Source organism: Saccopteryx bilineata, chromosome 2 (genome assembly GCF_036850765.1).
Source record: "Saccopteryx bilineata isolate mSacBil1 chromosome 2, mSacBil1_pri_phased_curated, whole genome shotgun sequence".
Classification (NCBI taxonomy): Eukaryota; Metazoa; Chordata; class Mammalia; order Chiroptera; family Emballonuridae; genus Saccopteryx; species Saccopteryx bilineata.
This window is the reverse complement of record NC_089491.1, coordinates 199064787-199091346: the sequence shown is the minus strand read 5'-3', so window position 1 is coordinate 199091346 and position 26560 is coordinate 199064787. Positions and strand designations below refer to the sequence as shown.

At 40.1% G+C, this 26560-nt stretch overlaps 1 protein-coding gene across 6 annotated transcripts in view; it reads right to left on the bottom strand.

The window, feature by feature from the left end:
* Positions 1-22678: 22678 nt before the first annotated feature.
* Positions 22679-26560, bottom strand: part of SCHIP1 (schwannomin interacting protein 1) — a 188006-nt gene continuing 184124 nt past the window's right edge. For all 6 annotated transcript variants that reach the window (XM_066259051.1, XM_066259047.1, XM_066259048.1 and 3 more), the window contains one exon: positions 22679-23307. In XM_066259051.1, the coding sequence (XP_066115148.1) occupies positions 23256-23307 (52 nt within the window). In that variant the 3' untranslated portion in view covers positions 22679-23255. The remainder of the gene's footprint in view (positions 23308-26560) is intronic.

The following is a 26560-nucleotide window of genomic DNA, read 5'->3' as shown; positions in this document are numbered from 1 at the left end:
TGTATTTTCTCTTTTGTTGCTTGTGATTTTGGTGTCACGTCTATAAAACCACCACCTAATCCAAGGTGATTTGTAGCTATGTTTTCTGCTAAGAGTTTTATAGTTTTAGCTCTTACATTTATGTCTTTGATCTATTTTGAATTTATTTTTTAAAATATGGTATGAGGCAGGAGATCCCACTTTATTCTTTTGCATATGGCTATCCAACTGTCTCTACTTCATTTGTTGAAAAAACTATTTTTTCCTGCCTGGCCTGTAGTGATGCAGTAGATAAAGCATTGACCTGGAGCACTGAGGTCACTGGTTCAAAACCCTGGGCTTGCCTGGTTAAGGCACATATGACAAGCAATCAGTGAACAACTAAAGTAAAGCACATAGAGTTGATACATCTTGTCTCCCCTCCACACCCTTTGTAAAATCAATAAGTAAAATCTTTGAAAAAAAAGAACTATTTTTTTCTCATTGGGTTTTCTTGGTACCTTTATTGACCATTAATGTAAGGGTTTATTTTTGGAAATTTTCTTTATTTAATATAGAAGTCATAGTAAACATCTTGATATGATCCTGATTTTAATGAAAAACATTTAGGCCTTTACCTTTTGGTGGTGTTGCTGTTAGTTTTTGATAGCCTTTATTAATAAAAGGATGTTTCTTTGCACTTCTAGTTTGTTCTGAGGTTCTTAAAAATTTGTGCTTAGTGAAATTCAAATGCTTCCTCTGCATCTATGTAAATGATCATATATATTTTTTTAATTTTTTTAGTTTGTTAGTGTGTTAAGTCACACTGAAGGATGTTTTAACGGTGAATTCTTGCATTCCTGAAATAAACTTTCCTGGGACTTGCTTATATTTTATTTAGGACTTCTGTATCTATGCATATAAATGAAATTGGCCAATAGATTTCTTTTTTTATAGTTTGGTAATGAAGACCAAAATATCTGTTTTTGGTTTTTGTATTAGACACCTCTTGAGCATGATTTAAAAGTCTTTCCAGCTCTACCTGTTACTCCCATCACTGCTGTTACTCCCATCACTGCTGTTACTCCCATTACTGCCGGCTTTGTCTCTGGCTTTGGACAGGTGCAACTAACTTTACTTTGTCTAGGTCTGTTTCTTGTTCCTGTCACATCCTTCCTAGGGCTTCCTCAATGTGAAGGCATGAGAGGCCTGCAAAACCTGCTCTGCACTCACATGAGCACACCTGGCAGTGCTGGGGAGTGAGGCTGCCCTTGACCAGTGGTGGGCCTTGCCCAAAACACTCAGAGAGTCTGTGCATCCTCCTTCCTTTCCCCAGGCTGACAGTCCTGAGATTCAGTAAGACCTCTTAGAGGCTCCCAGTCTCCCTTAGTGGAGGAGGGCTCAGTGACACAGCCTTGTCTGAGCTTTCCTCTGTCCCTGTTTCAACCTTCCCCCCTCACTTCTGCATCTGGAGTTCACACTCCAAGTTAACTATCTACATGTAGCTTGTGGTTCAGGCTCTGTTTGGGGGGAAATTCAAGCTAAGACATTTTTATCTCAGAAAATAAATTGGTACCTTTTTTTTCTTTAAAAAATTCATTTTTTCTGTGATAATTGTATTGAATAAAATAATCTATTAACTGTTTAAACCTGCCCATGAAACCATATGGTGTCATTTGTGAGAAAAGATGGAAAAACATTTTCCCCCTGCAACTTATTCAAGGTTTTAAATAGTAGTTGGCTTATGTAAGTCTTCAATTGCTCTTTACATTTACTTTTGTGATTTATATTTTTCAAATTTATAATGTTGTTCTCTTATAGTTTAAAAATTTTCTATTGCATTTGTAGTTATGTCTTCCCCTTTATTTTTAATGCTGTGCCTAATTATTGCTTTTCACTTTTGTTTGTTCATTATTTATTTATTGGCCACAATTCACTTATTGTATTTTGAAAGGATTGGCGGCCCTGGCCGGTTGGCTCAGTGGTAGAGCATTGGCCTGGCGTGCGGGGGACCTGGGTTTGATTCCCGGCCAGGGCACATAGGAAAAGCGCCCATTTGCTTCTCCACCCCACCCCCTCCTTCCTCTCTGTCTCTCTCTTCCCCTCCCGCAGCCAAGGCTCCACTGGAGCAAAGATAGCCCGGGCGCTGGGGATGGCTCCTTGGCCTCTGCCCCAGGCGCTAGAGTGGCTCTGGTCACGGCAGAGCGACGCCCCGGAGGGGCAGAGCATCGCCCCCTGGTGGGCAGAGCGTCGCCCCTGGTGGGCGTGCCGGGTGGATCCCGGTCGGACGCATGCGGGAGTCTGTCTGACTGTCTCTCCCTGTTTCCAGCTTCAGAAAAATACAAAAAAAAACACAAAAAAAAAAACCAAAAAAAAAAAAAAAGAAAGGATTGGCCTTAGATTTTTATTAAAATATTTTATTTATTGATTTTAGAGAGGGGAGGAGAAAGAGAGAGAGAGGCAGACGTGGGGCGAGGAGCAGGAAGCATCAACTTGTAGTTGGTTTTTGTATGTGTCTTGACCAGGCAAGCCCAGGTTTTATTTCCTTATTTTTTTTATTTTTAAAGATTCTGTTTATTGATCTGAGAGAGAGAGAGGTGGTGGGAGAGGAGTGGGAATCATCAACCCGTAGTCATTGCTTCTTGTGTGTGCCTTGACTAGGAAAGCCTGGGGTTTCAAACCGGTGGCCTCAGCATTCCAGGTCGACACTTTACCCACTGCACTGCCACAGGTCAGGCCTAGCTTTTAGTTTTATTGATGATCATTAATTTCTGCTTTTGTATATGCTTACTTTTTCCTGCTTTTTTTTACTTTTCTTTGAGTCAAATGCTTCCTGACTAACTAATTTATTTTTCTTAAAAAGTTTTAACAATTTTGTAGAGTATTCAAATGTCAAAGTACAAAGTATATAAAACTTATTTATATATATAAAGTTTTAATTATGAGCTATTTTAAACACCCACTAAAGGAAATATATATATATATATATATATATATATATATATATATATATATGGTCTAAAGTTCTGTCAGTTTCTATCACAACAAGTTTCGACATGTAAGCACATGTTTATTTGGCGCATGTGTGCCTCTCTATTTTATCACTTAATGTATACATACTGATGTAGCAAATTAACTAAAACAAAGTTGATTCGCATTAGTCTTATGTGTGAAGCGATAGTGTACCCATGGCTACTGATAAAGTTCATTTACGCCACTGTAATTTTTACGAATTTCAACAAGGAAGAAATGCTACAGAAGCATGTCTGTCACATTCACAATATTCCCCAGACTTAGCACCCTCTGACGATCACTAGTTTTTGTCCTTACAAAATTTTTTGAAGGGCAAAAAATTCAAAAATGAAGAAGATATCAAACAAGCACTGGTTCAATTTTTTGCATCAAAAGATAAAACATTTTTCAAAAATGGGATATACAAATTGCCCTCACGCTGGCAAGAAATCATTAATAATAATGGCAATTATATTATTTAATAAAGTTTATTGACGGTAAGAAAAATCTGTATTTTGTTTTATTCCAAAAACGGACAGAACTTTCTGGTAGACCATATATATTGTATATATAAAACATTCATGTAACTCTTACCCAGATCAGATTATTTTCAATTTCACTTACTGAAGATTTACATACTAATAAATGTACTTAAGACTATACATTTTCATATAAGTACATTTATTGCATCTTATAATTCTTGATTTGTGGAGCTTTGGTTATTTTTTAGTTCTCAACACTTTGACATTTTTATTGTGATTTCTACTTTCATTCATACATTATTAGAATGATGCTTTTAAAATTCCAAATATGTTTTTCCTTATCTTCTCATATTGATTTCTAATTTTATTGCTCTGTGAAAAGAGAATATTAAATCTATTCTTTTAGATTAGTTGATATTTCTTTCATTGATTTGGAAAGAAATTTATGACATACTGTTGAGAAAAAATATCAATTAAAACTTATTGCACTGGGAAACCTGAGGAAAGGGGGGAGGTTGCTTTTGAGAGGGGGGCAAGGGAGATGTTGAGGGGAATATGGGGGAGGGGGATGCATTTGGGGTGACCCTAGAATCTATGTAAACACAATAAATTAAATAAAAAATAAAAATAATAAAAATCAGTATGTTTAAAGGCTAATTTAGGATTAAAAATAATTATTGCACTGGGGGAAAAAAGCATGTGCATGCTTGCAAGGAGAAAAGCCGCAGGGGATGTGGCTAAAACGTCCATCTGCCAGATAGTTATCACCAAAGTGAAAGGTGACTAGGAGTGTTATTTTTAATTCATTTTGCTTCTTGAATTTCCAATCATTTTTTCACTGATCTGTATTCTTTAAAATAATTTTTAAAAATACTTTAAAAAATTAAAAATTAGTTTACAAATTAAAAAAATATTTTTCCATGTAAAAATAATATGTTTTTAATAAACTTAAAAATGTAGAAATGTATCCTTTGGAAAGTTGTTGCTTGACTTCTAAAGACAGACCCCGCATTTATTACTTTAGAATGGTAAAAGGAATCTTAGAAGTTATGTAATTCAGTGTTCACATCAGGCCACAGCCTCCCAGGGAATCCTGAAATAAAACTCCTGGGTCAAAATCAATATTATTTTATTAATTAAAAAATTTAAATGACTAAGAGACAAAAACAAAAAGCATTAGAGTAGACTGTATATAGAAAGGCTATGTATCTTATTGGGAAACTGTGTTTTACAATATGGTTTGTGTCTAGGCATGTGTGGCTGAGTGTAGTTTGTGGTCTGTAGATGAATGGACACACTTTTGTGTACGCATTTTTTTATGTGTTGTGAACCTATGCATAGGTGGGTGCACTTTGTGGTTTAAATGTATTTTTTACTGTTGGTCCTGGACTGAAAGGTTTTAAATTCATTGTCCTAGTGCAGAATACTTTACTTCATGAATAAGGAACTGGGGGCTTGAACAGGCAAAGTGACTTGTCCACAATGAGAGTGGAGCTAGAACTCAGGCATCTGGACTTACAGATTTTACCCAATTTCACAGATGCCTCAGTTGCCAGAGCCACTGAGGGACTTTAAGGAGTAGAAAGGTAGATAATTGGATTTTCATTATTTTTAATTTTTATTTTTTAAATTAAAAACAATTTTTTTTAGAGAGAGGAACAGACAGGAAAGAAGAGAGATGAGAAGCATCAACCCAGTTGTGGCACTTTAGTTGTTCATTGATTGCTTTCTCATATGTGTCTTGATGTGGGAGGGGGGGGGACGGGGGACGCTACAGCAGAGCAAGTGATCCCTTACTCAAGCCAAGTGACCTTGGGCAAATGCCAGCAACTTTGAGCTTCAATCCAGCAACCTTTGAGCTCAAGCTAGTGACTGTGGGGTCACGTCCATGATCCCACGCTCAAGCCGGCGACCCCTCGCTCAAGCTGGTGAGACTGCACTCAAGCCAGATAAGCCTGTGTTCCTGCAACCTCAGGGTTTCAAACCTGGGTCCTCAGCATCCCAGGCCAAGGCTATATCCACTGTGCTACTGCCTGGTCAGGTGGATTTTCATTTTTGAAAGACCATGAGAAAAAATGTGGAGAATGGACTAAACTGAAGCTGGAGCTCTGTTGGAGGTTTTATGTCACCCAGGTGAGAACTGATGATTCCCCTAGGGCACTGGCCCTAGGCTTGCTGAGGGGCAGAAGGGTATGAGCTATATTTGAAGGTAGAAACTATAGGACCTGGCAATGACTAAATTTGAAGTGGTGCCATAAAAGGAGTCAAGAATAGGTCCCAAGTTACAGACTTGAGCACCTAGATAATATGGTAGGGTTGTTTGCTGAACCAGAGAAAATGATAGAAGGACCAGTTTTTCAGGGACAAAGAAAAGAAGAATAGACGTGAGATGTCTTTAGAACTTGACAGTAGAGACTTTCAGAAAGGAGCGAGGAACCCAGCTGAGAATGGAGACAAGAGCTCAGGGACAGAGCTGATGGTGTGGGAGTCATCTGTGGAGGTTGAAGGACAGCTCTGAAATGATTTCTTCTTCTGGGTTCTTTTGGTCCTCACCCCCGAGTGTGGTTTCCAAAGTTTCTTATTCTAAGGCCTCCAGCAGAAACTTCTCACAGCACCTCACCTCAACCAAATGCCACAGAAATGCAAAGTGAAACCATTGGGGACTGACTCAGAAACCAAACCAACAAATTCTCCTCTCAGAAGCTCTTTATTTACTCATTTGGTTTCCATTTGTGCCAGTGTAATTAAACAACGCCTTTTTTTTTTTTTAACTTGGAACCTCTTTATGTGGCCACTGGGAGCTTCCCTCCTGGTGCGGGCAGCAACCACTCCAAGGACTTACCCAGAGACTTCAGAACAGAAGCAGCTGCCTTTCCACTTGAACTGTTTGTTATTTCTCTGCCTAAAGAATCTTGCTGACCAATAATCCTGCTTACTGTTTATGGGAAATTTGGCTTCTGGGCACTACAGATATTAAATTCACAGTGAAACTGTGGAAGACTCCCATTCATTAAAAATTCCATTCATACTCTCCAAGCTGAAAACACAAAACCACATTTTGGGTTGTAGGTATAGCCACTCTAAATAACCCAACCGACTGACTGTTTTCTTTGTGATACATATATGCGTCCTGTGAATTCCAAGGGGATTCATGAAATGGAGAAAGAAGTATTTTCTTACTTTTTATGTAGATGTTGAGAGCTTTGTTACGTATGTATAGGTCAGGAACATGTCTGAATGACAGCTATCAAAATTGGGCAATATTAAAAGACACTGGAGGCAGAATTTGCCTGGATGGAAGGTATCTAAAAATTTTCCACTGGCCACAAATGCAGGTGGTCATGGAACAGATTCATGACCTTGACAAATCACTTCATCTTTCCAGCATCATTTCTTTTTATTCAAGAAAAGGAGAAATTGGATCAGGTGGTCACTAAGTTTCTTTCTGGATCTAAAAATGTTATGATTTTATGAGTGACTTTACACTAGTCTTCATTTAAAAAACAATTGCATTGGACACTTTAGAAAGATAAATACAATTTTCTTTGACTTCCAACTTCACTCAATTAATCGGGAAAATATGTATGGACAGTCTATTATGTGCCTGGCATACTGTTCGATGCAGGGAAAACTTGAGCCAGAGGTCATGATACCGTGTCCTCACAGCTGCAGGGGAGACAGAACAGCTGATTTCCAGGGTCAATTTTGGCCTGAGCTTCCCATTTCTGACTCTGGCATGTCTTAGTGTGCTAAACATAAAATGGAGTCAAATTCTGATAATGTATTGTCTCTCTTGTCCGCTAGTGTGAAGGGCAGGAACTTAATCTTTTTTCTTTTTTGTTCTATTTATAGGACTTAGGAAAATGCCCGACACGTTATTGGTGATTGATGTACAAGGGGTAATAATAATAGGGCACAAGTTCGAAGGATTTATTTAAAAGTGGTGGAAGCATGAACTAATATCATTGTTTTCAGACTGAAGATGCTTATCTCAAAAGAATTTGCAAAGACTTTTCAAGGGGTAGACAGTAGGGATATCTTTAAGGGAACCAAGTTCTAGATCCTCAGCTTCTACATGAACCATTTTCCGAAGCTGATCTGCTTGAGAGCCACTGAGACAGCTGTCCTGCTGGATCCTTTCCCATCCTCCCTTGTAGAGTGCTCTCTTACTTGACAATGAATGGCTTTTCTCTCCATTCTTACTGAGATGAAACCATATGGTCTCAGGAAACTTGTAAAAATTTAAATTCATATTATTATACTTTTTATGTAAAGAAGTTTGATAGGGTGATCAATAAGACATTGCTAAAAATAAAATAAAGTTATATAGTATTAAATTCTGAGGGGAGGTAGAATGGACATATAAGTTCAAGGATAAATAAATGATGAAAAAATTTCCAATATTTAAAGAAGAGCTTGCTCATTTATTTTTATTTACTTATTTATTTAGAGGGGGGAAGGGAGAAAGATGAGAAGCATCAATTTGTGTGTTACTTTAATTGTTCATTGGTTGCTTCTTTCTCTCCTTTTTTTTTTTTACTAAGTGAGAGGCTCAAAGGCAAAAACAAACTCAGCCTCCTGCGTGCGTCCTGACCAGGATCCACTCAGCAAGCTTCTCTACCAGGGGATGCTCTGCCTGTCTGGGACGCTGTTCTGTTGCTTGGCAACTGAGCTATTTTATTGCCTAAAGTGAGGCTATGGAGCCATCCTCAATGCTCAGGGCCAACTTTGCTCAAACCATTGGAACCATTGGAGCCAAGGCTGTGGGAGGGGAAGAGAAAGAGAGATGTGGGGAGGAGGAGTGGATAAGCAGATGTTGCTTCTCCTGTTTGTCTTGACTGGGAATCGAACCTGGGACTTCCATACTTCTGGCCAACGTTCTCCTGCTGAGCCAACTGGCCAGGGCCTCAATTGCTTCTCATCTGTGCCTTGACTGGAGGCTCAAGCAGAGCCAGCAACCTTGGGCTCCAGGCCAATGACCTTTGGTCTCAATCCTGTGACCTTGGGATCATGTTGATGATCCCATGTTCAAATCAGTGACCCAGAGCCAAACTGGCAAACCTGTGCTCAAACCAGCAACCTTGGGGTTTTAAACCTTGAGACCTCAGCATCCCAGGTCAATGCACTATCCATTGTGCCACTACTAGTCAGGCTTATTTATTTATTTATTTTTACTGAGACAGAGAGAGTCAGAGAGAGGTACAGATAGCGACAGACAGACAGGAAGAGAGAGAGATGAGAATCATTAGTTCTTCATTTGTGGCATCTTAGTTATTCATTGATTGCTTTCTCATATGTGCCATGACCAGGGGCTAAAGCAGAGCGAGTGACCTCTTGCTCAAGCCAGTGACCTTGGGCACCAAGCTAGTGACCATTGGGAGGCTCATTTATTTTTTAATAAATGGATACTATAGTCAAATTGGTTTGGTATTTATATTCCATTGGCTACAAAAAAAAAAAAAAGATATGTTCAGTTGTATATACCAGATATATATATATTTTTAAATATTTTTATTTACAAAGTTCTGGAGATGACTTTTTTTGTAGTTCTTTAAAAGTATAATGGACACATTTTGAAGTCAACTTAGATCTGTATGAGAGACACATAGTTTTAAACATTATTCTGGGGGCTGTGAAGGCAGCAAAGATTGAAGGCCCCGAGGCTGATAAACAGGTCTAGCATTGTAGTCCTGCTTCACGGTTACTCTCAGCCTTGGGAAATGCCCTTCTTAATCCCTAGGCATCGTCCATTTCTCTTTCAGAATGAGGAGCACACCTGCCTGCTTTCCCTTATTCTCAGGAAAATTCTGAGATCATACAAGATAACGAAGTAAGATGAAATGTCTAGATTATTTCCTGGGGGTAAATTGACCACCTCTGGGAAGTTTCAATAACTTTTTAAAGATAACAGGATACTGGCTAGTTCCCCAGAAAGTATAAATGAAAGCTATTCTTATTACTACCTCTACTTTACTGTGGCCTCCCATTTCCCCCAATTTTGATTCAGCCTTTGAAACATCACAAAAACAACTCACACTGAAAATCTAGTTTCTGTGTTTCTGCATCCTAAGGTTAGCAAGAAAGACATAATTGTAGTTCAGGCCTCTGTTCAAGGTTCTGCTCTGATGGTCAGTAAGAGAAATCACAGAAATGGCTGTGAAAACACACATTTTAGCCCAGAAAATATTTACTCAGGTTTGAGAATTGTCACTGTTCACACGTATTCGGGTAACTGAGGATGGTCAGTCCACGTGCACCCCTTCAGCTTGTTTAATCATCTGACGTAACTTATATTCAATTCCTTTCCTCTTTAAGATGTTTATAATTTTTTAAACAATTAAAGAAAAGTGAGACTGGAGCCTCTCATCCCAGTTCATAACGCATATGAGGTTGCTAAGCAGGTCTAATATACTTCAGAATTGGCTTTTGCCTCACAGGCTGTATGAGTACATTGACTTTCAAATGAGGACTTTGAAGACAACTGCAATTTTGAAAAGACATGGAATATTTAAAATTTTTTAATTAATTTTAATTTATTGTGTTTACATGGATTCAAGTGTCTCATTGAATATAACTCCCTCACCCCTCACCCCCATGTCCCTATTTACACTCCCTTTGCCCTCCTCCTTCTAACTCCCTCTTCTCTTTCCTCTGGGATTTGCTGTCCTGCTATCTGTATCTATCTGTTATCTATATATAATTTCACTAATACCTTCACCTTCTCAGATCCCATCCCCTCATCCTCCTTCCCTCTGACAGCTGTCCCTCTACTCCCTGTGACTCTGCCTCTGCCTCTATTCTGTTCCTCAGCTCACTTTATTAGATTCCACATATAAGTGAGATCATATATTTGTCTTTCTCTGCCTGATTTATTTCACTAAGCATAATAATCTCTAGGTCTATCTATGCCGTCACAAAAGGTAAGATTTCCTTTTTTCATGGCTGTACTCCATTATGTATATGTACCAAAGCTTTTTAATCCACTCATCCACTGAGGGACACTTGGGCTGTTTCCGAAAAGACATAGAATTTTAAGTTGTTGCATAAGTCTAAGAACTTGTGGGGAAATTGGGTAGTGAAGAACTGTATATAAAAAGAGAAATTAGGAGTAGGATTTCTCTAGGAGACAGTATTGAACATTCATTTATTTGTTCATTCTCTCATTTAATAGATATTTACTTAGCTCCTATTGAGTGCCATTTGCTGAGCTGGGCATGAAGAAACACAGATCAATTACCCTCTGGCTAAAACAATGACAATACTAAAGAATTTCCTAGGGCCTTGGCCGGTTGGCTCAGTGGTGGAGCGTCGGCCTGGCGTGCAGAAGTCCCGGGTTCGATTCCCGGCCAGGGCACACAGGAGAAGCGCCCATCAGCTTCTCCACCCCTCCCCCTCTTCTTCCTCTCTGTCTCTCTCTTCCCCTCCTGCAGTGAGGCTCCATTGGAGCAAAGATGGCCCGGGCGCTGGGGATGGCTCCTTGGCCTCTGCCCCAGGCGCTAGAGTGGCTCTGGTCGCAGCAGAGCGACACCCCGGAGGGGCAGAGCATTGCCTCCTGGTGGGCAGAGCATCGCCCCTGGTGGGCGTGCCGGGTGGATCCCGGTCAGGCGCATGTGGGAGTCTGTCTGTCTCTCCCCATTTCCAGCTTCAGAAAAAAAAAATACAAAAAAAAAAAAAAAAGAAAGAATTACCTAAATGAGGGCACTCTGGGAGCCAAGGAGAAAAAATAGCAAATTCTAGCTAAGGAAGCAAAGTAAGATTTCTTAGAGAAGATGGCATTTGAGCACAAAGAATGGGGAGGACATTTCAGGAATAAAATAATTCCATGTACAAGGACCTGGAGACCAGGGAGAACTTGAGACCAACAAGGAGCTCAAATGTCACCTACTCAAAATCTGAGAGAGGAGTGAAAAGAGTTATGCTGGATGGGAAGACAAGATTAACCATAACATGTCTTCAATATCATGCAGTTTATATTTTATCCTGTGGGTGATAGGCTTTTAGGACACTGAACAGGGCTATGTCCAGACCAGATCAAATGTTTGTTAGACACATTACAAGATCACTTAGCTCTGTGGAGGGGGGACTGAGGTGATACAGCCAGGGCCATGAGATTAGAGATAAGGGTACAGTCAAGACTCTTTCAGTCCTGACAGGAACCCAGCTTAAACTAGCCTAAGCAAAATGGGACATGACTGGATGCCAGAACAAAAGGTCAAGGGAAGGATCTGACTTCAGACTAAGTCCAAGAACTTGTAGAATGTCATCAGGGCTTTGCTCCCTCCCTTTGGCTATCTCTCAGCTCAACAGCACTTGTTAGCTTCTGATGCAACCTCTCCACATAGTAGACCAGATGGCTGCCAGGCTCTTATTGTCTCAGGCTAGCAATTCTAGTATTCATATACCACTCTAGGGAAGCTTCTGATTGGCTCTGCTGGAGTCACATAAACAGTAACGAACCAATTATTTATGGAGGGTAAGGGGATAGATATTTCATTCTGGGCAACTGCCTGGGTCACTCCTGTGAAATAAGGAGCAGGCACCAAGTCTGACAGCCCCAAAAGAACCTCATGTCAAAGAGATCCCCAAAGAAACCAGAGGAAGAATGGGAACATGGGAACATGCACTAAGGATATAAAGACTTTAGCTACCACTGACTACAAGAGGAGAATTTGATTACAATGTGAGAGTGGAACTATGGAAAAGAGGACAGACAAAAAAGGGTTGGGGGGTTTAATTCTCATCAGGACTTGTATTTTATTCATTTGATCTGAAACAAAGTAGATTTCTGTCTTTGGCAGGTACACAGATGCTGCCATCCATTATGAGAAGATTCTAGATGTTGGTAACCAGAGAAGGCTAAGTAAATACATAAAGAGATGTATAAATAAAAATAGATAGATAAATATATAGATAAATAAATACATAGAGATACTTATTTGCTTATGATACCTTTCTTGGTTCCCCAAAAGAATTTAAGGCAACCTAAAGGGATAATACAATAAACTAGGAATCAAGTTACCCCAAGCTTTCATCCAATTTGTCATAGGTGGGCTGCAGATTTAGTTCTTTGCTTCCTAGAAGCCAATGAAAAAACACAACATTATGAGTGAAAAGATTTGCAAGAGAAACTTGAGTATCATTGGCACTGACCAATGAAAGGAATCTGTCCCCACATACTCATAAAGTTACTGTATATTGCTGTAGTAATATTATTCTGTCTGTAAACATAATGCATTTTGTGGGGCTCTTTCTTGGAATGGCTTTCAGTGATGGCTATTGAAAAATTAGTTAATAGAAATAATAAATTCTGTAACAAATGCAGACTATTCTGAAATCCTAGAAAAGTCTTAAAGAAGCCAGGTCTACTCAGAAGATAAATGAGTAGTGTTTACTTAGCTGTGAATCCCTCTAGTCGGGTCATATACTTCTTCTTTTATTTTTATTAATTTTAATGGAGTGACATTGATAAATCAGGGTACATAAGTTCAGAGAAAACATCTCCATGTTATTTTGACATTTTATTATTTTGCATACCCCTCATCCAAAGTCAAATTGTCTTCCGTCACCTTCTATCTGGTTTTCTTTGTTCCCCTCCCCTCCCCCATTACTTCCCCCCTTCCCCCCTCCGGTAACCACCACACTCTTGTCCATGTCTCTGAGTCTCTTCTTCTTCTTTTTTTTTTTTTTTTGTATTTTTCCGAAGCTGGAAACGGGAAGAGACAGTCAGACAGACTCCCGCATGCGCCTGACCGGGATCCACCCGGCACGCCTAGCAGGGGCGACGCTCTGCCCACCAGGGGGCGATGCTCTGCCCCTCCGGGGTGTCGCTCTGCTGCGACCAGAGCCACTCTAGCGCCTGGGGCAGAGGCCAAGGAGCCGTCCCCAGCGCCTGGGCCATCTTTGCTCCAATGGAGCCTCGGCTGCGGGAGGGGAAGAGAGAGACAGAAAGGAAGGAGAGGGGGAGGAGGGAGAAGCAGATGGGCGCTTCTCCTGTGTGCCCTGGCCGGGAATTGAACCTGGGACTTCTGCACGCCAGGCCGACGCTCTACCACTGAGCCAACCGGCCAGGGCCTGAGTCTCATTTTTACGTCCCACCTACTTTGTTTCTGTTACTTGTATTACCAGCCTGGTCCCTAAATGCATTTGCATATGTAACCTGTGGAAAAGACGCAGATAACCAGTGGTGCAACTCCTTCCCCTTCTACACATCTCCAGCTACCGCCTTTGGGCTTCAGGACCTGGAAGATAAAGCTACCTCCTTCCTGGAGACCTGACATGCCCACCTGCAGTGTGGTAAGACTGGTCCATATTTTTGGATGGTTGGCATGACTGGCCTGGAAACTGAAGCCTAGTGAAAATGCTTTCATTTTGAGCCTAGAAGCCAGGGGTAACTTTGAGTTGGGAATGACCATGTATTAGCCTGAGAAATTTGCAGTGGCTTGAAGATTTGGCTTTCACTTTCTGGTGTGGCATGAAAGTCATGCCGTCAGCCCAGAGACCTGCTGCTGGAGGAAGAGCCATGCTTGCCCTCGGAATGTGCGTCCTGTGTGTGGGAACTGCCTGCTTGCTTTATTTTTTAAAAATCTTTTTGATTATAGTTTACATTCAGTATTATTGGGTTTGGTTTTTTTTTTGTTCCAGGTGTACAGCATGGTCCTGCTTTCATTAAAGTTCAAAATTATGAGGGTGAGTGTGTCTGGCCCCAGCTAGTAAGTACAGAGGATCCTAAGATAGGAAATGAAGGCAACTGTGATGTTTGAAGGGAGCAATTAACTGCCTCAGATAAATACCAACTCTTGGATAATTTTATAGTCCAGACTTCTTGGTAATGAGTGTAATTGAGGAAGTGATACGTATGTGTGTACTTTTAAAAAGAGGAAGTGGGAAGTTAGACTTTTTATTTTAGTGGATTGGGGAGGGCATTGTGGTACTATATTGGCACCCCAGCTATGCAAACAGAGGGACCAGGCTGGTATTTAAAAACAACAAGAACAACAACAACAAGAGATAGAAAATAAAACTTGAAATACAATTTAGATATCAAAGCCATGATGTCAGACCTAGGACTCTTTCTTTTAGGGAGCAAATAAACAACACATTTCAAATGTGGCCCAAACAGCATGGTTCAACACATTTATGATTTATTTTTTATCGTTGGATTTGCCCCTTCTATCTAAACTCCATTAATTGATATTTCTTGATTCTTGCCCAAGTGTTTGGAGAAGGGGGTCACCTTAAGAACAGCTCGAGAAGTAGAGGAAACTCTGAAGAGGTTTTTTTAAAAATTTTTTTAAATTTTTTATTTATTCGTTTTAGAGAGGAGAGGGAGAGAGAGAGAGAGAAAGAGGAGAGACAGAGAGAGAGAAGGGGGAGGAGCTGGAAGCAACAACTCCCATATGTGCCTTGACCAGGCAAGCCCAGAGTTTCGAACCGGTGACCTCAGCATTTCCAGGTCGACGCTTTATCCACTGCGCCACCACAGGTCAGGCTGAAGAGGTTTTTGATTGTTTCCATATTTGCCTACAGAATTTATAAAACCTCAGCTATTCAGCTCCTTTGAGGTTGCCTTTGTAGAATGCCTCAGGCCTCCTGAGGGTGGGCTGGCTCTGAGCTTCCCAGGTCCCCTGTGGTGACTGAAGAACAGTCTCCTAGGGAAGCACAGCTCTGACTCTCACAGAGGCAGCACCCCCAGCTCACTGCTCAAAAAGTGGCTTCCAGGCACCAAAGTGCATTGTGGGTAGTGGCCATGGCAAGGCCTGCTATGGAGTCTCAGATGCTGTCCTGATTCTTGAGGCTTCTTAGTGACAGCACCTCCAGTCTCCTTAGTCCTCAAGCTCTCCGGCTGCGGGCCTCAGGCACAGGAAGTGAGAGCTGCTGTCTCCCTAAAGACCTGGTGCCTCTCTTGCAATGTGGTGAGATTGCTTTGGGAACTCCGAAAAGGCCCATGTTCTGTTTCACTCCCACTCTTGATTTAGCCAGAACTGCAGGGAGATGGATGTCAGTCCTATACAAAACATCCCCACACCTAATTGTTCTTCCCGAGGCACTTATGACTTCCCTTAAAAATTAGTAAGCTCAATAGAGTTGTCTGGTGCTTGATTCTCAGACTGATTTGCATCTGAGACGATTCATCTGAAAACTGGCCTCCTTAAGCCACATGGACAAGATTCTTTCACATCACTGGAAAGAGAAAAGGGAAGCTTTGTAATAAATTAGTCAAGTCCTTTCTTCCTTTTGCCTAAAAGAGCAAATACTTTGCGTCTTTAATCCTCACATCTAAATTGCTCCTAAAGTGAAGTATGGGCTCCTGATGTCTTTCAAGTGTCATTTCTAATATGTGGGGATGCTCCGTGACCTAAAACCCCCTCACAAGGTGAGATAACACATCATTACAGACTGTAATTTCTACTGAGAACAGACATCTGGAAGGAAGTAACTTTATGAGGCAGAAAATTAAAGAACTCATTCCCAGCCTTATCTGTGCTTTAGCAGAGTCAGGATCCATGCCACTATTTTCTGCAAAGTCAAAAACAAATAAGATATTGATTGACTATAAGAGAAAAGAGACTCTGGTAGTAAATAATCACCAAGAAAGTTTGACTGCCTAATCTAGAGGGTGGTGTCAGGCAGATATTTTTTCTCTTATTGATAAAGATGGCCACTGCTCTCCTGTGGTAATGCTCTCACGTGATATAGCTAATTGCCCTTCTTGCTTGGGAAGGGACTTGGTTATGCTAATGTGTGTTGGCGGAGGGCTTTCGCACCAAAAGGTTTTAAAAGGAGGAGCTAGGAGGCCATTTTAGGGAGAGCGACCACGTTCTGGTAGAGAGGAAGAGCCCATGTTGTAGCAGGGCAGAGAAGCCACGTGGAGGAGGTAGCCAAAGTGGCAGAATGCTGAAGGAGAAGCCAGTTTGTGCAGGAGAAGGAGATGGAGAACAGAGGTGAATAAGACTGGTGAGGTGGAAGCCTTTGATTCTAGGAAAACTCAGATGAGTCAGTGGCTTTGGGAGGCCTGAATGGAAAGGGAAGTGTTTTCCCACTGTGTGTTTGCACTCGCTTGCCGAGTGAGAGTCTAGAATAAAGGAAAATGGACCACCAGGTTTTGGCTCTGCAGTTTCTTTATGATCTGTCTGGATTAAATGTGAACCTACATGGGCCAGGCAGATTTGATGGTGGCTGCGGCTACTGGCTTTACAGGTAGAAATAAAATCGTTTTCCCCATAAGCATCACTTTCCCTCCCTGTGCTCTTGTAGATTGGTGCAAGGAAGTTCATTTAATAGTTTTTGAATCAAGGGCAGTCATACAACCATACGCAGAGCATTGTTCTAGAACAGAGAAATGTGTGAAGAGAAGCATATTACAGGAAAGAATTTCATACAACTAACTAATGCATATTGGTAAATCATTTTCTACTAAATGAAAGACCTTTTTTGGATTCTCACTCAGAAATTAGGAGGATACTTTTATTTTGCCTAGCCAAACCATTAATTAATAATATTTAATATAATATTAATCTATACTGACAATGGACTATAAGTTTCAATTAAAATATCCTGATAAACTCATTACCTATCAACCTATTTCATAATGAATGTGTCATATCTTATTTAGAAAAAATAAATAAACATCAGTTAAAAAGTACTTGCTTTTTCCTAGCATCAGACTCAGCTGGGTAATAATAAAGTGTGGTCTTGAGGTTGTAGAACCTAAGACTCTTCCAGGTAGATACCAAATAATGTCTCCTGGAGTCACTTGATAAAATCTATATTCTCGTTTCTGGCATGAATTATTTGTTTGTGACAAGTCTCATTTTGATTCAATGGCTAAAGGAAAAGATAGAAGGAGGGTAGGACTTAAATTGAAGCAGTTCATAAACTGAAAAAGGGTAACTTACTGACCTAGAGGAAAGAGGTGAGCTCTGTAACAGCAAAGGAACATGGTGGTTAAGAGCACAGGGTTTGTCTGCAGAGACCAGAAATTGTGTTTTAGCTCTTTCTTAAAGGACTGTGGCTTTCCTTGTTAAGGACTTGCATCAGTTTTGGTAATGCTAGCTGTTGTAACAAAAAAATTTGATGCAGTATAATGGCTCAAATAAATCATAGTTTATTTTTCACCCCTGTAACTGTCTGAGGCAAATCCTGCTGGATGGCCAGCAGCTCTCATGTGGTAGACTCAAGGACCCAGACTTCCTCCATATGGTTGGCTTTGTGTCCCCTAGGTTCTCATGATTGCAGCTTTTATAAGAAGGAGAGGGCACAGAGTAGGCAAACTCCTTCTTCAAAGGCTTGGCTGGAATGAAGACATTATACATATTCACATTATATTGATGAAAATTAGTCATGGATCACATCTAAATGCAAGGGGATGGTGGGAGAGAGATATAGCCCCTGTTTAGCCACTTCCCAGGGACAACTCTCTGTGAACATGGTGTAGAAACATGAATTTTAGCAGATGGCTAGCCTTATCTGCCATAAGGCTGTTTAATTAGAGACAGCAGAGATAACATTTTGTGGAAGGTAAGTATCTGGACTGTAGATAAAAACTTTGGAGAGATGAGGGACCTACGAAAGAGTCAACAACTCATGAGGAATCAAGCTTGAGAATAGTGAGATTAATTAAACCTGAGTGAAGCTCATTTTTCAGCTGCGAGATGGGGCGTAAACAGTGCCACCTGTTAATGGAAGAGTCAAAAAGACAGGTCCCAATGAACATAGTTACTCTTCAGCAGAAGACTCTTCTTGGTTCTGTGCTGAGGGCTATAGTTACAAAGGTGGCTGAGGTTTGCCTCTTTCCTCAAACAGGAAATACAGAAAAATCTGTATTCAGGAGGCAGATGACAGTCCTTAGAGGCTGTGTGTGTGTGTGTGTGTGTGTGTGAGAGAGAGAGAGAGAGAGAGAGAGAGAGAGTTGCAAGAAAGTGACACCCATACTTTTTAAAGATAAAAATGAGTTTGATAGGGGAACTCAAAAGTTAGAAATTTGGCTTCAGTAATAGTAGCTTTTTAGTTATAATGAACAAGAGATTATGTAAGGGATAAATTATAATAATTTCTTGTAAGGGCTCAGTCACAGAATTTCATGTAAGGGGTTAAGGCATTGCAGATAACTAGAAGCTTAGTTCATAAACCTTAATATTTATTTATACAGGGAGTTCTCTTGCAGAAAGTTTGCAGAGGTGCCAGACTCTGGCTCTTCTGAAGCGACATCAAAGGACACCAGACAGACCAGTACCAGTGTCAGAAGGACATTCCTGGGAGGCATACTTCCAACCGAACTCCTGCCTCCCACACCTTGTTAAATAACTAAATGCATGGACTTTTTTTCCCCTTACAGTATCACTAACAGCCCCTGAACCCTATAAAAACCACTAGGAGAGTGCTAAGGCAGGTCTTTTGGACAGGAGCACCCTGCCTTCTCAAGTTGCTGCAATTTGAATTAAAGATGCTCTTATACTTACTCAGCCCACCTCTCATGAAACTGGCCCCCAAAAAAGGCTGGACAAAGAGCACAAATCTCGGTTTGTTCTGGTAACAAGTTTGTATTTTTCAGACAAGGGGGGTTGGCCCAATTTTATTGCAAGGAATCAAACTTTTCTGCAATGGCTTCACTTGGTATTCCCTACCTTAATTTGTTCTCTGTACTCTGAAGTATCTAAACATTATACCAAGTAAGGGGTAAAAAAAAAAAATAAGGTTATCACAGAATAAAAGCACAAGTAGATGTAAGTATAAGCATATTTATTGTATCACTGTTTTTAGTGGGAAGAATCTGGAAAGATTGTTAATGTCCATCATGAAAGAGAATAGCTGAATAAATGTTCCATCATACCAGGGATAATTAGGCAGCTGTTAAAAAAATGACAGATCTGTATGGATTCACCTGGAAGGGTATCCACAGACAAAGCAGGCGCCAAAGCACTATGTTTTATATGATCCCACCTTTGTACAAATGGAAACACAAAACCTATTTGTTGTATCTGTTTGTAGAAGCATGAAGAAAGGTGTGTAAGAATAAATTCTGAGTTTTAACACTGATATTTAGAGGAGTGATGGGTTTGAAGATTGACATTAATTTTCCCGTAAGCATATGTTCTGTAAATTAATGATTAATAAACAAGAAAATAAACCCATAAAGATGTGTTAAGTCTCAGAAACTGGTAAAATACAGACTGCATCCTTCAGCCAAATCTACATAAAATATTTCAGGGTTTGGGAAGAACTGCTCTAGTTTTAGATGGCTTTGACTCCAGAGATGTTTCCAGAGGGTTTGTGTGATGTAATCTCTCTTTCTTCTTGAGTTGAGGACTCTTTAGTTATGACTCTGGGCATCAAATAGCTGAAGAGTTCAGAGGACGTAGATTTCTTCAGATCACATTTCTAGCCAGAAAGAGAGATTGCATTGCTTAAGACAAAACAAAAAAAAAACAACCTCCCACCAAAAACACCAGATTTCTAAATTTTTATTGAAATTGTGCAATTCTGGCTTGACTGGTGGTGGTGCAGCAGATAGAGTGTTGACCTGGGAACTCTGAGGTCGCTGGTTTGAGAGCGAGTTTATCCAGCTTGAGCACCGGGTCATTGGCTTGAGCGTGGGATCATTAACATGACCCCATTGTCACTGGCTGGAAGCCCAAGGTCTCTGGCAAGGGGTCACTGGCTCAGCTGCAGCCACCGGTCAAAGCACATATGAGAAAGCAATGAACAACTAAAGTGACACAACTACAAGTTGATGCTTCTCATCTCTCTCCCTTCCTGTCCCTCTCTCTCACACACACAAAAAATTGGTTAATTCTGTTAAGGATTTTAAAAATTAAATCTTGGTGGGCTGTTTTAGCACCAGTACTCCAGTTGTGGAAGTCACTGAAGGAGGTTTTTGGGTCACACCACTGCTCTTACTTGGGCACAGGAATTTTTTGTAACACTTCCTAGATCAAATCTCTCAAAAGTCCACAATAATAGTAATACATTTTAATTAGAAAAAAACTAGATACTAAAAAAGTTATTAAAGAAAAGCAAAAAAAGAAGAAAGTCTAAGGCAGTAGTTCTCAGTATTAGTATTATCTAGGGTCCTTTAACAAAAAAAATCCTGATACCCAGGGACCCAGGCCAGACAGTTGCTAAATTGCCTGCCCAGGTGACTCCACTGTGCAGCTAAATGTCAGAATCACTACTTATGGAGCAATATTCTCCCCCAGTGAAAGCAGCACAGGTCCCCAGCTGGGCCTGGATTCTTAGCGCAAGACCAACCCAGATCACTGGCCGCTGATGCAGGATTTGAGGGCCCAGTTAGGAATCTCTGGGCAGAGAGGGCTTTGGGCCCCTCTTTAGCTCAGTGGTGAGCAGCCTGCCCTATACTATAACCAACTCACAAAATCAAATATATTTACAAGCTGCTTTATTTATCTTTTCCAAATGAAAACTTGATTGAGGCCAATTAAAGTGATTAGTGTTACAATTGAAGATTATAGAAGACTATGAGAACTGTCAAGTCTTTATTACCGGTATTTGAAATATTTAGCTGGGTATTTTTAAGGAAAGGAAAATATAGACAGTTGTCTAAATTTCTGTTTTCAAATTACATCTTGGCTCTCAGAGTGAAACCAGGGGCTCTGTGGGGGGTTCTGGAATGTCGACTGCTCACCTATGCTTTAGTGTATGGTTACTCTGTACCTATATGGACGTTGGCAAACTGATTTTTCTGAGGCTTTCTACTTATTGCAGAATAACCTGTAATCCACTTCTTTAGACTTGTCGTTTTTCTTTTCTTTTTTTTAAAGTGCAGTTCTTGTTATTTTTATTTTCTCTTCTCTTTGGACTCACACACCCTATGACAGAGCTAGGGATATAGAACACACACAGCATTCTCAGAAAGTATCTGTCAAATTCTTCATTTTTATTAAAAATTTTTGGGAAAATTTTATTTTTTAAATTTATTTAAATTATTTAAGTATTAAATATTATCAAATATTAAATTATTTAATTATTGTGTTAACGTGGTTTCAAATGTCCCACTTAGTATAACACCCTCAAGCCCCCACATCCTGCCCCCCATGCCTCATGCAAAGACTCTTCCCATTCTCATCCATCCACTTTGCCGCCTTCCCACCACCCCTTCCCTCTGGGACTTGCTGCCCCCTGTTATCTGTATCTCTGTGTTATGTATATATAATTTGGCTAATGCCTTCATCTTCTTTGGTCCTATCCCTTCATTCCCCTTCCCTCTGACAGCTGCTCACCTGTTCCTTGTGACTCTGCCTCTTTTTCTGTTTTGTTCTTTAGTTTGTGTTCCTTAGATTCCACATAGAAGTGAGACCATATGAAATTTGTCTTTCTCTGCCTGGCTTATTTCACTTAGTATAATAATCTTCAGGTCCATCCATGCCATTGCAAAAGGTAAGATTTCCTTCTTTTTCACAGCCATGTAGTATTCCATTGTGTGTATGTACCACTGCTTTTTAATCCACTCGTCCACTGACGGACACTTGGGCTGTTTCCATATCTTGACTACTGTAAACAATGCTGCAATAAACATGGGGGTGCTTATCTTCTTTTGAATTAGTGTTTTGGGATTCTTAGAATATACTCTTAAAATTGAAATAGCTGGGTCACAAGGCAGCTCCATTTTTAATTTTTTGAGGCAATGCCATACTGTTTCCCACAGTGGTTGCACAAAAGGCTTGGTATTTTTCTTCATGAGACCAATGAAAGTGGTTAAAATTGGAAAAATGGCAACAACTGGCCTGAGAAAAGCATACATGCAAGCATCACGTGTTCACGTGGCGACTTGGTAAACGGAGTTTTGAAGCAGTCACAGGCTCTAACAAGACCATCTGCTATGAAGTGGTACAGCACCAGAATCCCAGACTGTTGACTCTGAGCAATATCAGCAACGATAGCTGGGATGTTGTTGACATTGTCTTCTTTGGATCACACACACACACACTCTCTCTCTCTCTCATTCACATATACTTTTACTCACACATCCTCACACACGATTCCCCACCTTCTTGGCAATTCAGTGTATTGCTTGTCTTCTGGAGAGAACTTTTTTTTCCACTGATGAAATAATGTTTAATCTACTTCTTTAGACATGGCATTTTTCTTCATGAGACCAATAGAAGTGATTAAAATTGGAAAACATTCCTGGTGCGGAATTTAGTTGAGGAGGAGTGAAAAAGGAAACAATATAATCCAGGGCTCGCTAGTGAGCAAAAAGATATATCATATGAAACAAAGTTTTCATTTTTATTTTACATATTTATAAGTAAACTTTCAAGGAACCCTCTGAATCCAACAGAATTTTAACAGCACATCGAAAAATGAACTTCAGGTAGTCAACATTCACAAAATGTTGAAAACTGATTAAAATATACATATTACGGAGAGTCATGACTTCACTACAAGGCGGGCATGTATGTTTGACTTGTATAGCACCGTCTTTACAGTTCTTCTTTAAAACTACAGTGAATGAAAGTAGTCAATGGCAAAATACTGCTCCAACTTAAAATCTCTAAACAAATAAAAATAAAGTTAAAACTACCCTCTAGTTTATCATGAGTTGTGATGGTGTAAGTACTGTACATTTTTGTAACAATATTTTATTAAAATGCCTGATATTTAATGGCACAGTAAAAAATTAAAATAAATTAAGAAGCAAAGACCAATCACTGGACATTAAGCTTCAGACATTATCAATGACTAACACTGATATTTATTTGTTCTGCGCCACCTTTAGCAACAGCATTTTTACAACCACAGAAGGAAAATGAAGTCTAGCTTGTCCTCTAGTTGGATGGCTTCTTTTCACTTTGCAGGCATCTTTTCTGCCATGTGTTTCTGCTGACTCTCGGCATGTCTGTAAAATTAATAATATAACTGATTAGTGCTAAGGAGAAACATCCAAGCTGCTTTCTGATCCACAGTGAAACATCCCCCAAACTGAGGTTCAGAGATCTTTACAGTGAAATCAAGAGAACCAAGAGAGTTCTTAATTTGAATGGATTTGCCCTCTTCCATTTTTATATGCTATGCATGATTCCTTTTATTTAATAAGCCTCTGGTTAAAGCAGTGTTTGTAGAAATGAAGAGAGAAGTCTCTGGGATCAGTTAGTCAACAAATGTTTAGTGTACCTGGCACTGCTCCTGATGGAAGAGGTTTGCTGGTGAGTAGACAATGAGGTCTTTGTTCTTATGGAGCACATATTCCAAAGGAGAGAGACAAGAAAGGAACAAACAGCAAATGAAGAGGAAGCAGATAGAAAGTAAATGCTAACAAAAAGTCAAAACAAGGTGAGGTGATAGAAAGTAACTTTGTTATCTAAAAACATGTGTGCGCGCGCACACACACACACACTCACATGCATGGGCACCAGCGCACATCTAAGTATTAGCCAGGCTCCTGACAGAAATAAGAAGCCAGTAATCTAATGCCATTCTTACATAGTTAATGGCTTCCTAGCAAATGGTAGCTTTTGTGGATATAAAGAATTTCCATGTTTGCATGCTCCCCTCAACAGTCTTAAGGGCTCGACCATGGCAGTAAGGGTGATAGGGTGGGTTGAGTCTTCGTATTCATTCAGTTCTATTATGGCCTGTGAGCCCAAAGTTTGGCCAACATAGCACGTGGCTTGTAAAGATAGTAAGAGGAATGGCCAACCTGCTTATATCACCTGAATGGGCGCTAATTAAATGTGTTCTCAGAGAATGGTAGGGGGGTCTGAAGGCTGAGAAAGACAAATGTTTTCAAGAAGGATATTAGGAAATTATAAATTTGGCAAGAGAAAAGCATCTAAGGATGTGGTTTCCAGCTGCACTCAAAGGGCCAGGGGCAGTTTTCGTGTGTTGCCCTGACTTGGGTAGTCAATGACATCAAGTTTAACTCATTGCGTTTATGCAGAATGTCTCATATCTATGGTACAGAGAAGACAAATGACAAATACTTTCAGAAATAGGGAAGTGACAATAGTGTCCTTCCCACATTCAGCAGCCCACAAATAACTAGTGAAATATTCATTTAACAATAAAGGAACTCAAGAAAAAGACATGCTCCATTCCTAAAAACAAAAAAAAAATGCTCTTTAGCAGACCACCTCACAGCCCTATTTATGTACATTAAAGAATCTTGATCATATTAATAAAGCAGCTCATGGGCCTCACAAAAGTTCAGCTCAAGAAATATGTTGATGCCCAGTGGGCTAAGATTTCACTGTAGCTAATTAAATCATAGTCCTGACAGCAGTTTTAAAATTTGTATCTGTGTGTACGTGCACTGAACACAAATGCATGTGTAAGCACACATACAGCAAGGGATTTTTCTGAGAGAGAAGGAAAGAACAGAGAGAATATTGCTTTGGGAAATATTGACAATTGGGTGTTATTGTGAGGCATACATACAAGGGTGAAAGTAGGTTTACCATACAATCCAGCAATTCCACTTAGAGTATTTTTCCATAGAAAATGAGGACACTAATTTGAAAAGATATATGTACCCTTATGTTCATTGCAGCATTATTTACAATAACCATAATATAAAAGCAACCTAGATGTCCATCAATAGATGAATAAAGAAAGATGTGGCATGTGTGTGTACACACACACAAATATTATGCAGCAATGAAAAAAAATATAATCTTGCCACGTGTGACAACATGGATGGATATAGAGAATAGGCTAAGTGAAGTAAGTGAGAGAAAGAAAATTACCATATAGTTTCACTTTTATGTGGAATCTAAAAACAAAACAACAAACAAAATAAAAATAGACTCATAGAAACAGAGACAAAAAAGATGGTTACCAGAAGGAAGGGGGTAGGATGGATGAGTGAAAGGGGAAAGGGAATAGTCAACAACATTGTGGTCAATTTACATGGTGACAGATGATTACTAGAATTAGTGGGGTGATCACAATATAAGGGATACAAATGTTGAATCACTATATTATATGTCCAAAATAAATATAATCAATATATAGTAAGACTGTATACCAACTATACTTAAATAAAAATAAATCTTAAGAAGGATGAATTTCATTAAATTTTTAAACAAAGGAGAGAAAAGGGTGTCAGTCCATTAAACTAAAATGTTCTCATCAACTATTTATATGAAAGTCCCATAAGGACTCCTTTTTATCAACAATTGTTATTGAAGACCCACTGTGTACCTTGCAGTCCCTGTGTCAGGTGCTGGGGTTTACAGCTGGGTGGGGACAGACAGCAACAATGCCGCACAGTATGATTGGGCCCCCCGTGGGAAGGGTGCCATGTTGCTAGGAACACAGGAAGTGTCCGACCCAGTCTTGGGGAGTCAGGAGCACTTCTCCAAAGAGGCATTGTAAAGACCAGTGGTCCGCATTAGGCGGCACACTGAGTTCATCTGGGGAGCTTCAAAAACTCTTAATGCCCAGGATGCTCCACAATCAGAATCCCTGGGGGTGAGACCTAGGCATCAATACTTTATAAAGTTCTTGGGTGTTCCAATGTGCAGCCAAATTTGAGAACCACTGATCTGAACTGCCCCCAGGATGGCAGGAGTTGGACCCGTGACAGGAAGAGGGGCCAGGACTTTGGCAGCCCCATGGCTACTCTCTCAGCCCTCTCGGATCTGGCAAAGCTCTGGACTGCTCCCTTTAGTGATGTTTAAGTATCCTGAGTATCCTCCATGTCAAAATTACATTCTTGCAGCCAGGAACAGACATAGAAACATCTTCCAACCTACTCCAATTTAAAGGGTTCCTCAACTTTAAATTAGTGACTGCTCTCCTTTTAATGCCATGGTTCTGCCTGCCCTGCTTCCCATGATTACACCATCTGACAGGTGTACACAAAAAATTTACTACAATCCTAAGTAATAACTTAATCCGTTAAAAGAAGGGAGGAGTCTCTCAATGTCCCCCTCACAAAGAGTAAGGCCAGTGCTGCTTGGAGAGGCAGAGGGAAAGTCTCTGCTCCCATAGGCAAATCACAGGCATTTATCAGAGTTCATATAGTTTTCAAAAATGCAGGTCCTAGGTATATATTTCACTACTGATTTCCCATAATCTTAAGGCCTGTGTGCCAATTTCTTAGACTCACAGAAAGCAATGTATCTTATGGTTTTACAGTGTCTGAATGC